A 12,498-nucleotide genomic window follows, 5' to 3' on the forward strand; every position below is an offset into this window, starting at 1 on the left:
GGGAGAATGGAACTCAGGGAAAACTTCTGGCCCTTGAATAAGAAGTGTGACCTCCATCCGGAGGCATTAGTGATTTTGCAGCTTGTGGCTTTGGCTGTTGGATTCTACTGTCAGCTACGGTTTTTTTTCTACCATGTATGAGATTGTACTTTTTCCCTGTAGCTTTTAGCTTTAGTCGATAACATTTGTGAAATTCTCATATGTTTATACTTGAACATACTGAGCAAATGTTTTAAAGAATGCCCTGAAGGCATTCTGGATGAACACTTTTTCTATTTGATGCATCTGACCTCCATGAAGCCTCTAAATGATGTAATGGGTTTTTGTTGCTCTGTGAAAAATGCATTTGAAATAACAGCTTATGTATTAGTTGAATACATGCAGATTGGATGGTTTGATCTTGTTGGTCCTGTTAGGACATTCTGGCATACTTCTGCTTTTTCTGTTTTCAGCAGAAACATGCTAACGTTTCTTTTTTTTAATACCACACAATATGATGACAAGTGTCATTTTCTGGTTTGGTTGGCAAGTGGGCATGTGGTCACTTTTTGGAATTGTAAATAGTTGATAACTGCTTGTTTTCACATCCAGTGTTATAAACTAAATACTTACATCTGTCAACAGTTCCTGAAGAAATTGCTTTTTTCAAGCCAACATAAAAAGTTGGCGTTCGACCTAACTCCTCCTCTAGTTGTGGAAAGTGTCCTTCCTGTCTCTGCACCCGGGAATGACGTTGGGTAGGTTCCCTTTAAAAAGGAAGACCACTGAAATATGGGGAATATAGCATACAAGGAGGGCTTATTTTTAGATGTGGAGAGGCTTTGCAAGGCTATAGGCTCTACGGCTTTTACATATGCCCTGGATTTCTGAACTCTGGCACGATGCACGTCGTATTAGAGACAGCACTGTTGTCAGGGGTTTGTTTATAACCTCCCTTCCCCTCTAACGGAAGAGAGCAAGTGCTAGCGATCCTGGGACCACAGCACTGGAACAGAAGAGAAAGTTTTCTGAAAATTGCTAGTTTGGAGATGGAAGAAGAAGCTGAAGACAGGTTGAACTGTGCCCTCCCAGTATGTTCTCCTTGACTATACAGCATTTCTTAAGGCCTAGAGGCGATACCGCTGTTCTGCTTTCCTTCCTCTTTATAAATAGCAGCTGGCCCAAACCATTGACCTTAAATTCTTTGCATTAATCTCCCCTCGCTGTGGCATGCGACACCTCCTAGCAAGGCCGTATCAGCTGTGCTCCCCCAGATAGCTAATAAACCTCTTGCTATGGAGAAGATTGGCTTGGTAAGAATGTGCTGTTGGCATGCTGAGCCATTTAAAGTTTCTCTTTTGGAATGATGGGAGCAGTTGGGGGTTGTCCCTGCTGTGCTGCTTGGTACCTGTTTAACTCCTTTACCCTCTGCAAGTGAAGGGCCGTTAGAATTGCTCTAGATCCTGATTGAACATGCAAGTTATTTTCTTGCAATGCTTCCAAAATCATGGCTGAAACAACCCAATCCCCTGAACTCTGCCCTTGAGAAGGGCGCTGCTCCTGGTTTCCATAGTAGCTGCTGGAGGAGCTGAGCAGTGTAGAGAGGCTGATCGTGACCACAAGCCTACAGGAATATGCACAAAACGTAGCAAAGTCGACTTCGAAAGATCTGCATTTTCATTAGATGACTCAAGGACTTGGCAAGTGCCTGTGACGTTCGGTTGGTGGTTGCCAGAAGCTGTTACAGTAGTCTGTCATCTGTGTTAGGTGGCCTGTGATCTCATGGCCTCTGTCCAGGTTTTTGTGGACAGACGTCCACCAAAGAATAAAGTTACTAACACAGAAAGCCCCCGTCTTGGCAGACCTGGTGAAGAAGCCAAGGACTAGCTGGGCTTGGAGCCCTTGTTTCAGTAGTTGTGTTGTCTGTGCTGGTTAATCCTCAAATAAGTAATGGCAACCGTTCCACGACTACTCTGAAGGAGCTTATTTTGTCTGTGCTAATGTGGTTGTGCCTTTTTTTTCCTGCCATTTCAGTATGTGAAGAAATCTTCCAAGGCTTTTATCAAAGGTGGATTCTTAATTATTTCTAATGAAAGAACACGCTTATTTTTCCCTCCCCTGAGACTACGCCATGGCCTCGAGGCAGTGGAAAGCTGAGTGCCGGTGATGCTCTGCTATGGCAGAGCACTAACGATGGTGTTACAGACTTGGTGGGCAGAGGGGAGCCTGAGGCATAGCGAAGATCTCCCCAAACCCGTGGGGAGACCAGCCTGGGGATTTCTGCTTCCTCGAAGGCTAGAAGAGCAACAAAGAAAAGAGCCTTTTTCTGGAAAAGGGGCAAAATGTAGCTTCGTCACAGAGGCGCAAAAAGAAAGAAAAATTATTTAATCTCCTGTTCTAAAGGTTTTTACTGTATTTTGGTATTCCAGGATACAGGTGTCTTGCAGAGTACCAGTGGTCTCGGCTGTACCGCTCCATCCGGATCCATCTCCTGGGAGGGAAGGTCGTCATTGCTCTGTCCCCAGCGGCCTCGGCCCTTCTGTGCCACAACAGCGTGCTGGGGAGAGGTGACCAAGGGACAAATGCCAGAGGCATCCCTCTGCTGTGGAACCGAGGAGGGATCGCAGGGCTGAAATTTATCCTATGCTGCTGGGTTATATCCCTCAGCTCGCTTCATCCCTCATGGCCACCTCCCTGCCTGAGCGGTGCTGGGGGCAGAGCTGACATGCCGCTGACCAAAACCCTGGCGATGCTCCGTGGGAGAAACCAGACGTGTTTCTGACATGACCGTCCTGCTCAGGACGGGCTTATCGGCCTCAACAGCTAGCTGCTGTGGTGTGTTTGCGTGTGTGTGGTGAGTCTCGGGGATGAGTAGGATTCCTGTGAGATGGTGGAGGTCGGAAAAGTGCTGCTCAACATCTCGGACCCTTGCTCCAGCTGCTGGGAGCAGGGAGTGAGGCAGCGGAAAGGTGAAGGCAGGTGGTGGCACTACCTCTCCTCCCACCCCTTTGCCAAGGAACCAGGGGCACAGTCTCGGCCGGCGCTGGTCTCTGCCCCTTGCCAGCAGTCCTGCACGGAGCTGCCTCCCTTTGCCCCGTCAGCCCGTGTACATGTCCCTGCCGCTGCAGGCCCGGGGGCTGAAGTGACATTTTATTTCTCCCTTCTTAGTTTTCATCTGTCCTGCCCTTGTGCATTGCTTTCAGCGTGGCTTACAAGGAAAAATAATCCTGCATGAGGCTTTGGCATGAGCGTGTCTGGTAATGCCGAGGGAGTTTTTATTCCTAGATAAATGTCGCGTTGAGCCCCAGGGGCTGGGAAGAGGCGGCTGCAGCTTGGCGGGGACGAGCAGCCCTTGGTCGGCAGCGAGACCAGCCCTGTCCTTTCTCCCTCTTGCAGCAGCGAGGCCCCAGGCTCTTGCAGCCATCAAGGAAAGACCGACTCTTCCTCAGCGAGGGATGAGCTTGGACGTGTCGGCACGTTTTTCAACTCTTCACACTTCTGTGTGCCCATGGGCTTCTGTGTCAGGTCCCCGAGGGCCCCGCGGTTACGCTCAGCAGGTTCCCTGTCTTGCACCATCCACACCTTGTTTTTCTGCAACTTTCAGTAGGTCACAAAGCTCCTCTGCAAACGTGTCTCTGGCTCCTGCTGCAGAGCCGGGACTTCTCCGTACATGCCTTTATCACACACAGGCACGCTTTGTGCCGCCAGCGCCTGTATCTGAACTCGTACCGTTCCCTGAACACGAGATAAAAATGAAGTTGCGTCTTGCCAGCAAGCGCGTTGCTCAAACAATACGGCAGGGCTGTCGCTCAGCCCCGGTGCTGTGGCACTGTTCCCGGGAGCACGCAGCCGCGGGCGATGCTCTGGCCTTGGGCTGCAGTCCTGCCTCGTCACAGCACCCCATTCCAGCGGTGGAAGGGACGGGTCACCCCCCTCACACCACCCTCTCAGAGCAGGGTGCTGGAGTCGCTCCCTGCAGTTCTGCTCTGCAGGTGCCAGGAGCTTCAGTGCTTCAAATGCGCTGTGCTGAAATGGTGTCAGAACGGCTTCTGCATCAAAGCTGAAATAAGCGATTGCTCTATTTTGAGGGGGAAATGTGGGACAACCCTAAAGTTATGAATCGTGGTAGGATTGGACCTGACCTTCCAGTGCTGCTCTCCTGTGTTTGGACGTGTTGCCAGGACTCTCTACCCGATAGCTTTGTGGGAACCAATGTACAAAGGTGTTACTAAAGGCAGCCTTGGAAACCTTGATGCAGGTTGTTTGAGGAGCTCTGTTGTAACTATGTGCATGCAACCCATGACACAGGGTTGCTTTTTTGTTTTTTAATAGATGCTTCAAGGCTCTTCGGTGCTTTGCTAAAAATATTTTGGTTTAAAACTTGAAAGCATGAAGGAATAAAATGAGTGTTTGCAGCTGCTGCACGTGAACAGCTTAACAAGATGTGAGATAGAAGAAATAGGAAACAAAACCTGATTTGCATCAGCAGAGGGAAGTCCCTGCAAACAGTTTCGAGCAGGGACCGTGGAGGCCGGAGGGTATTTCTTCAACCGAAGGAACTGTTGCCTCAGTCCGCTTGAAACCGAGGTTAGAAAATCACAAAGCCAAGTGACAAAACCTCTAGAAGGGTGCAGTTTGATTTGTAGCCTCAGCATTCACAAACGCACTGCAATAAAGGATGGACGTTGGTGTTACCTGAAGCACCAGAACTGGGCTCCACCATCACCCCGGCTCTGCTGCGTTCAGCAGCCGACGGCCTTCCCACCATCCTCGTGATCCTTCTCAGGAGGCTTTCGAGTGTCTCTCCGCAGACAATAAGTGACCGGGCGCTTTTGGCTTTTTCAGGGTGTCACCCAAAACAGCTGTGAGTTGGCTGGTGTCCCCTCTCCACCCCTCCCTCCCTCCAAAACTAGGACATCTAAATTTAACCTGCTATCAACAGATGAGGCTGGAGAGTTTCCACTGTGGAAAGGAATCCCACTCAGAACCTGTCCTCTCCTCTGCTCAGGCTCCATCCATGCACATTCCTTTCCTCGAGCCGTGACCTCCCATACGTATCATTCCACCCCTTCCCCTCCCGCACTTGGGTTTGTGTCACTGCTACGTGCTGGTGGAGCTTCCCAAACTGACGATGTGGCTGTCCATGTTTTATGTGGGCGCACACCTCAGTGGTTTGTGGATGACGGTACCAGCTCTCCCTGCTGCCCGGCAGCAGCGTGCAAAAGGCTTTTGAGCTGCAAAGGTTGGCTACAACCTTTAAGGGGCATAACAGGCTTGTAACGGGCTCTTGTTCGCTCCAGGCAGGACCCAGGGAGATGCAGCGAAGGGGAGACATCGGTGTGAGGCGCACCTTGTTGCGGGGTGCCCAGGTAAGGGTTCAGCCCCTGTGCTCAGGGCACACGCCGGGAAAGCCCCGAGCGTGGTGTGGCTTCTCCAGCCCGACGGGCAGGAGGGTTCCAGGGGTGCCGGGTGGGAGCCGATGCAGCAGCATGATCTTGCAGCAGGCAGAGCAAGCCTTTCCTCTGCTGCTTTTTGAGAAGCCTCAATGCTTCTCTGCAGGCTGGATCAGAGAGCAGCAAAACTACTGAAAGAACAAAAAAAAATTGAAAAAAAGAAAGAGAAACCTGTGTCTGCCTTGGGGTACAGCCGGTGGGAAGGGAGCCCATGGTGGGATGGGGCCATGGCAGGAGGAGCTGGAGTACAGACCTGGAAGGGGTCAGGGTTGGGCCCTGTGGATTAACGGGTTAGCACGGGGGCTGTGCTGGCCACTTGGCCAGGCACCCCCCTGCTCTCTGAAAATAATTCTGACAGTTTCCCTTACTGAAAAGCAAGCAGAACCTACATGTGAAAAATGTGGGGGGAAAACAGTGAAATGAATACAGCGTGGTATTTGAAAACCAGCCATACACTGCAGCAGCTTTTAACCTCTCGTTTGCCCAGGTCTGAAAGGGCAGGGCTGCTCTCCGCTGCCCGGGATACTGGAACCTGGCTGAGAGGCTGCCTCTCTCCAGATGCGGTACTTACAGCTAACATCTGACCAGGCTTTTGCTGAATAAGCAAACAGCGTCTGGAAACTGAACTGTGCAGAAGTTCAGCTGCTGCCTGTGCCAACCGGCTCGGCTCTGTCCTGCCGTCGCAAGATGCACAGCAGCCTGGTAATGAAAAATGCAGGATGTCGGCTGGTATTTTTAACCAGAAACCTCCGCGCTCTATCTGGTGTGGCGTAAGAGCTCAAATGGAGAGAAAAGGCACTCATGGCAAATAGGATGTTTATCGCCGCCTTGAAACGTGAGTGCAGAGGTGGTGGAGCCGTTCGTTTAAAAACAGCCACCGCCCAAACGACTCCAGGCAGACGCGTTTGAAAACTTCACTTTATTTCTCTGTCTGTTATAAAAGCAGGGTTTTGTTTTTTTCATCTCTGTAAGTGTCCAGACTCGGTACATCTTGGTTTTGTTTTCACAGTATCTCTGCAAGACCAAGGACGATTCTTATTGCTGCGCCAGGAGCCAGGGCAGGAGGGCAGGGAGGGACAGCGGTGCCGAGGCTCGGGCAGCCCTCGCCTTACCCCCTGCTGCTGGACCCAGCCTTGCTCTCCACCGCATCGGCTCAACAGGTCTACCCCTCCCCAACGCCGCTTAATATCTTTGTTGACCCTGCGAGGGGCTGCCCCTCTCTCGCCACGCTCATCTTGGTGTCAAGGGTAGGAAACGAGAACCAAATGGCCCGTGACGCTGCTCGGCATGTTGGCCGCGCTCGACAGTGTCTGCCAGCCCCTGCCCCGCTGCTGGCTGAGGGGGAGAGGATGCAGGTGAGGATCTCGGCCAGGGCTCGTCCTGCTGCTTCCCACCCTGGACCACTACGGGATTTTGACAGGGATGGTCCAGCGACACTCTCGGCTCCTGTGGTGATTTGGGGCTATAAAGAGCTGAGCATCATTGATGGGAGAGGTGAGGCAGAGACAAGCTCACGTACTTCAGTATCCCATGTTGGTGCCCCATCACCTTCCCAGCGTATCCTTTGTGCATTCCTGGTTCTGCAAAAAGCTGCCAGAGAAGGAGCTTTATTTACCTCTGCTTATTTACCACCTTACTCGGTGCAGAATGCCCTGGGTCCCCAGACATTTAAGTCCCCGTTGGGACCCTGTCAATCCCCGTTTCTAACCGTGTGGCCGTTAACCAGCCGCATCAAGAGTGATGTCTATAGCACCTCTTAGTTCCAGCCACCGTTCCTTTTATATGCAATCTGTCCCCATCAGTTTTGTAATGAAGCAGCATTGGAAAAACCATCACTTTTAATCACAACACATGAAATCTCAAAAGAGGCAGCATCGCTTTTCTATGCCGTGTCTGGTGATGCGAATGGAGGTGGAGGGGCACGTTTCAACCTAGGCACGGGATAAAGGCATTCTGTGGGAAGGGAGAAGTCCATGCAAAGCCGACCCCAACGTGAAATTTGAATCTCGTATTTACTGCTTAGCTGGGTCTGTTCAGTGCAACAGGACGAATTAGCCAGGAGGTTACTATCAAATTGCATGGATGCATCCAGTCCACCAGGTAGAGGGAGTAGGAGGAACCAGATTTACTTAATGCACTGGGAGACTAAGTCCAACACAAAGCTAAGTGGAAAAGGACGTAGGTGTTCCCTGAATGTGGTTTTTGGTGACTGAGAAGAAATCTTTCCTTGGAATTCCTTCGTGCAGCTAATTAAGACAACCGGGTCTGATTTCTTCGACCCATGCTGACATCAGTGAGAACTGTAAGTACTCAGCACCTGGAGACAAAGTGAATACCAGACATCAATACCCCTTCTGCTCCCACCCGCGGGACTGCCCAGAAGCGCATCTAAGCGGTAGCCAAGATGCGTGCAAGCGTTATCGGCTATTCACCCACGGCTCACGTTTTGTCCTCTTCTGCGTGTATTGCCTAGGAGAAAATACAGACAAGTCCCAAAGGGCTGTGCCAGTAGAGCTATAGTTAGGATTTGAATCCATGTAAGAAAATGGAGTTTAATACAGAGAGTGACTGTGCAAGTCAAAGCCTCCCTAGCTTCATCCTTTATAGTCCCAAAGCCTGGATTTAGGCAACCTTTGGCTCGTGGATTTGGGTTTGATCCAGTCCATTCGTTTGCAAGCTGCTTGTAATACTGGACTTCCTACCTCAAAGATCTGCCCGTTGGAGAGAGCAGCTCCGTGGCTGAGCATCTCTGAAAACTGGTGCGTGGAGGAGGGTGGGCTCCCCTTGGAACGGGGGTACGGTTGCAGGGACCCAGGATCTTCGTTTGCTGGTTTGAGACTGTCACAGGGAGGGGGGACATATCTTCTGGGAGTGCTTTCCCCGGGCAGGTGGTGATGTTGAACCTGTTGCCGAAGTAGATGGTGTGGCTTTGGAGAAGTGAGGAAGGAGAATTTCTTGCTGGTAATGAAGATGAAGATGGCAACAGAAGCTAATCGGTGCCCCTCCGAGGGGAGAGCCTTTTGAGCAGCATGTGTGTGGTTGCAAGACCCGTTCAGACCAGTTCGGCAGGGCCAGGCTTGTATCTGGCTCACTGAGCTCTCTTCAGTCCTAGCTCCTGAGGCAAATTGTTAATAAGAGGAAGAAACGTTATCTAGGGGAAGGAGCTGCAGAGGGAAGGGGAAGTGATCTGCCTGAGGCCATGTGCTGGAGCAAGAGAGCAGATCCTCTTCTCCCCATCCTGTACCCTGTCCTCCAGATGCCACCTCTGCTGCAGAACTTCCTCTGCCTGCAAACTGTGCCCCTCCCGTTCAAACGGCTTTTCCATACCGCCTTCCTCTGCGGAAGCGCATCTGGTTATCTCCGGAGCCATCTGGACAAGGTCCTTATTAAAACCTACAGGTTCCACCTCCTGCTCCAAACGCACTTCACTTACTGGAGGATCTACACCCAAGACTCAGGTGCTGCCCTGCTTGCACCTTCTCATGCCTCACCCGTTGCTACATAGATGTTTGTGCCATAACCAGACAGGTACAGAATCACCCATGGTCCTGTCTGTACCCCATTCCTGAAAGTGGTGTAGGTTGTGAGGTCATCTGGAAGAAAATGATCTACTAACCCCAATGTGATTTGTTATCATGGGAAGAGGAGTTTTTTATAGCTTTTGCTTCTAGTGTTTGCTAGGAATGGGTGCCTGTTCTTTTCAGATGCGGCTGTTTCTGAATTACGGATATTGATGGGTAGGCTTGGTAGATAAGCTCTGCCCTCCCTCACACCCGTGCACCTCCGATGACTTCAGAAGGATCCTTTTTATATCCTGCTCTTCTTACAGCACCGTCGTTTGGATTTCATGGGGAAACGGGGCAACGGAGCTTCACCCAACAACAGCCGGCGCACGAGCCGTTGGCTCTTACCCCACGAGAAGGTGAGACTCTGGGTTAGCTGGGCAGACATCTGCGTGCCCTAGAGACAATCCCAGCAGGACGTCCCCCCTCTTGATTTACGTTGACACTCAGGGCCACAATTCTAGCTGTGAGATTATCCCATATTATAATGCAAATGGGAGACTGAGATTACCCAGCAGTAAGCAGTGCAAGCTTGCTTGCTGCCCCTTCTGCGAAGCAGGGAGATGGCCTAGTAGCTCCCACTCAAGAGACATCCTACAGCAGGTTTGTTATTTGCATTGCTTTGAAACCGAGATTATTTCCATGCTTCCTTGTTCCAGGTTTTAAAACCAAGACGACTTTCTTTCTTTTTTATCACGCTTCTTCCAGTTTCATGCCCTTTTCATCCGTCAGCCCGTGACACGCTGACAGTCTATTCCTTGTTCCAAAACTGTCTCCCAAAAATTCTGTAGAAAGGACATTCTGCCTGGTGGTGTGTTTGTTGGTTTTTTTTTTTCAAACATAGCTTTAAGGCAAAAGTTTGGCAATGCAAAGCAAAGTCTACATAAGGCCGCATGACTTGGATTTGCAACTCAGAACCTTACAGCTTAAAAAAATAATAATTCCTTATCTTAAATAGCCAACTTTTTGCTCCAGGAACTTGTTTTGTTCTCAACCAAAAAAAAAAAAAAAAAAAAAAAAGAAGTCTTAAAATCCCAAATAAAATGTCCTTATTGTTCTGGGCAGTCTGGACAAGCTAATGAGACTGAAGTTCAAACAGTAACTAAAGTAGGGAAGAAAAAAAAAAAAGCTATACGGGTAGACATCAGTGTTAGTTTCTTCCCGTAGGAATCCAGTGATGAGACAGACCCCAGTCAAAGGTCTCCTCTTTAGCTTTAGCACAGTGAAATCCGTCCCAATGGGAGAAGGTAGAATGGTTGCATTTGTTGAATGAATAAAAAGTGCATTTTGATTTTGCTCAGATTATACGTGTGTATTCTAATACCTAAGTGATTGTTTTGCTTTGTTGGTTTGGTTTTTTTTGTTGTTTTTTTTTTTCCTCCCTTTTGGTGCCGGGACGCCAGGTTTATATTATCGGTGTTTTGGAGGTATCACCACAAGTGGTGGTCCATCCTTTGGCCTCCACATGAGTACCTGAGCATCATTGGCATTGGGTTTGACAAGGGCACTGGGTGGTATTGGCTCATTCTTGCTAAGGACCTGGGGCTGCTCTTGAGCAGAGGGCTCCTGCAGCTTGGCACGCTGCCCCAGGGGTCTGCTGGGATTTACCTCGATGCCCAGCCTCATGCGCCATTTGATAGTCTGCAAGGTCACCATTTCATGGGTAGCCATGTTGGTTGCAACCAGCCAGGTGGTGAAGCTTTGATCCCGGTGAATGCTTGTGAGTTTGGCCACGTTGCTCTCGCTGACGGGCACTGCCCACGTGACGCTTGGGTAAAAGTTGTCGTTCATGCTGATGTTGAACTTGGACTCCTTCTTTGTGGGACCCACGATGGTGCAGGTTTCTGTCGTGTTTCCGTACCAGGGATAGTTCACTCCATCTGAGTCACTGATGGCCTGGATTTTACCGTCCAGTAGATCCGGAAGCTCCCAACTTGACCTGCCATAACCAACAACAAATTATGGATAATGCATTAATTAATTAGTTTAGAAACATGCCGGACTTCAAGGAAGAAGAGGTAGGAGTTGTGAATACATTCCCCCTTCAGCTTTTACTGGAATTTGTGCCTTTCACGCCATCCTGCCGAAAGAGCTCATCCCTGCCATTAAAACTGTCTGCAAATTTCCAGGACTAATCATGAACGTCTGTCCTGCTGTTAAACACCACTGAGGAACCATCACCCTGCAGGGCCAGGGCTTTCCTTGCAGGGACCGGTGGCTACCTGGAGTGGTTCAAAATATGTCTGTGTTTAAGTAAGGCTGCAAAGGGTAGGTGCTCAGGAAAGCTCCAGTGCTGGGGAAAATCCAGTGATGCAGGTATCTTCTTGCAGCAACTTGGCCGGCTGAGCACGGCTGAACACAAGGACTCGCTCCAGCGCCGCGTTCGGGATCTCGACTCTTGCGCCGGTGAGAGCAGGGCTCGGGGCTGAGTTTCTTTCTCTCAATAGCACAAAATCTCCCGTGTCGGCAGAAGAACGGGCAAGCTCAGAGCTGGCCCTGGGGGTGAGGTGACAGGAGAGCCAACCTAAGCGGTGGAAGTAAGATCAAGGACTCAAGCGGACCATAAAGCTTCCCGTTGCCCCATTCTGTTCTTTCTTTTCAGTGCCTAACTGCAAACGCTCATTTTTCTCTCTGGATAAGCCACTGTCCCTCCCCGCTGTCTGCCTGGCGCTGGAAGTGTAACCCATCCTTCTCCAGCCCTAGGAAGGACCCAGTTCAAAGGCTGCACACCAGGCTCCGGGCTGGGGATGGTATTACAGTAATCAGAGAAACTGAGGTCAGCCAGCTTGTAACACTGCCTGAGCCGGTCGTCTGTGTGCTGTGCTTGCGAGACTGATGGAAAGGTCAGTCTTTCTAGCAAGAAAGTAAGTGAAAATGGTCCTCCGTCGCCTTGTAATGCACAACTTGGATTTCTTTTATTAACTTCCAATTTAATTTTTAAGATTAGATTTGCCAATCGAAGCAAACTACTGCAAACGTCTCAGAAAAAGGGTGAGCTATTTGCAGAGTAAAGGCACTAAGATGGCATAACCATAGACCACGTGCTCAGCGCATGCCAGGTATTTTAAGGACATTCTTTTAAAAACCAGGGTGGTAGAGGCGGCTCTAATTTACCTTCTCCCTCTTGCTTACAAATCAGCCCTCCCCGCCACCCGGAGACGGTGTCCCCGCTGTTGAAGTGGCAGAAGGGGCTATGTGGCAGCAGCAGCAGCTCGCTCCCAGCAGCTCCCAGCGTGGCTTTTGCCCTTGACCCCGCCGTGGGGCTGGGACGCTGGGCCGTGCACCAGCCCCCCAAGCCCTGCGGCTCCCTGCTGCGGGCTGTGCCACGGGACACGGTTTATCTTGGGAGGGAGACAGAGGGGACGTGCTGAGGCTCGTCAGGGTAACTGTCCAAGCCTTTAATAAGTCCAGCACTGCGGCTTAAAATAGCCCCTTGACTGAAGCGGGGGCTGCGGCTGGGTGCCGGCTGGGGGGGGGGGATTGGGGGGGGCCGGGCCCGCGCG

At 50.6% G+C, this 12,498-nt stretch overlaps 1 protein-coding gene across 1 annotated transcript in view; it reads right to left on the minus strand.

The window, feature by feature from the left end:
- Nucleotides 1-6,336: 6,336 nt before the first annotated feature.
- FAM78A (family with sequence similarity 78 member A) overlaps nucleotides 6,337-12,498 on the minus strand; it is a 13,648-nt gene continuing 7,486 nt past the window's right edge. The window contains exon 2 of the mRNA XM_009286938.2: nucleotides 6,337-10,934. Within this exon, the coding sequence (XP_009285213.2) occupies nucleotides 10,406-10,934 (529 nt within the window). The 3' untranslated portion in view covers nucleotides 6,337-10,405. The remainder of the gene's footprint in view (nucleotides 10,935-12,498) is intronic.

The sequence above is a fragment of the Aptenodytes forsteri genome, unplaced genomic scaffold (assembly GCF_000699145.1).
Source record: "Aptenodytes forsteri isolate BGI_AS27 unplaced genomic scaffold, ASM69914v1 Scaffold136, whole genome shotgun sequence".
Classification (NCBI taxonomy): Eukaryota; Metazoa; Chordata; class Aves; order Sphenisciformes; family Spheniscidae; genus Aptenodytes; species Aptenodytes forsteri.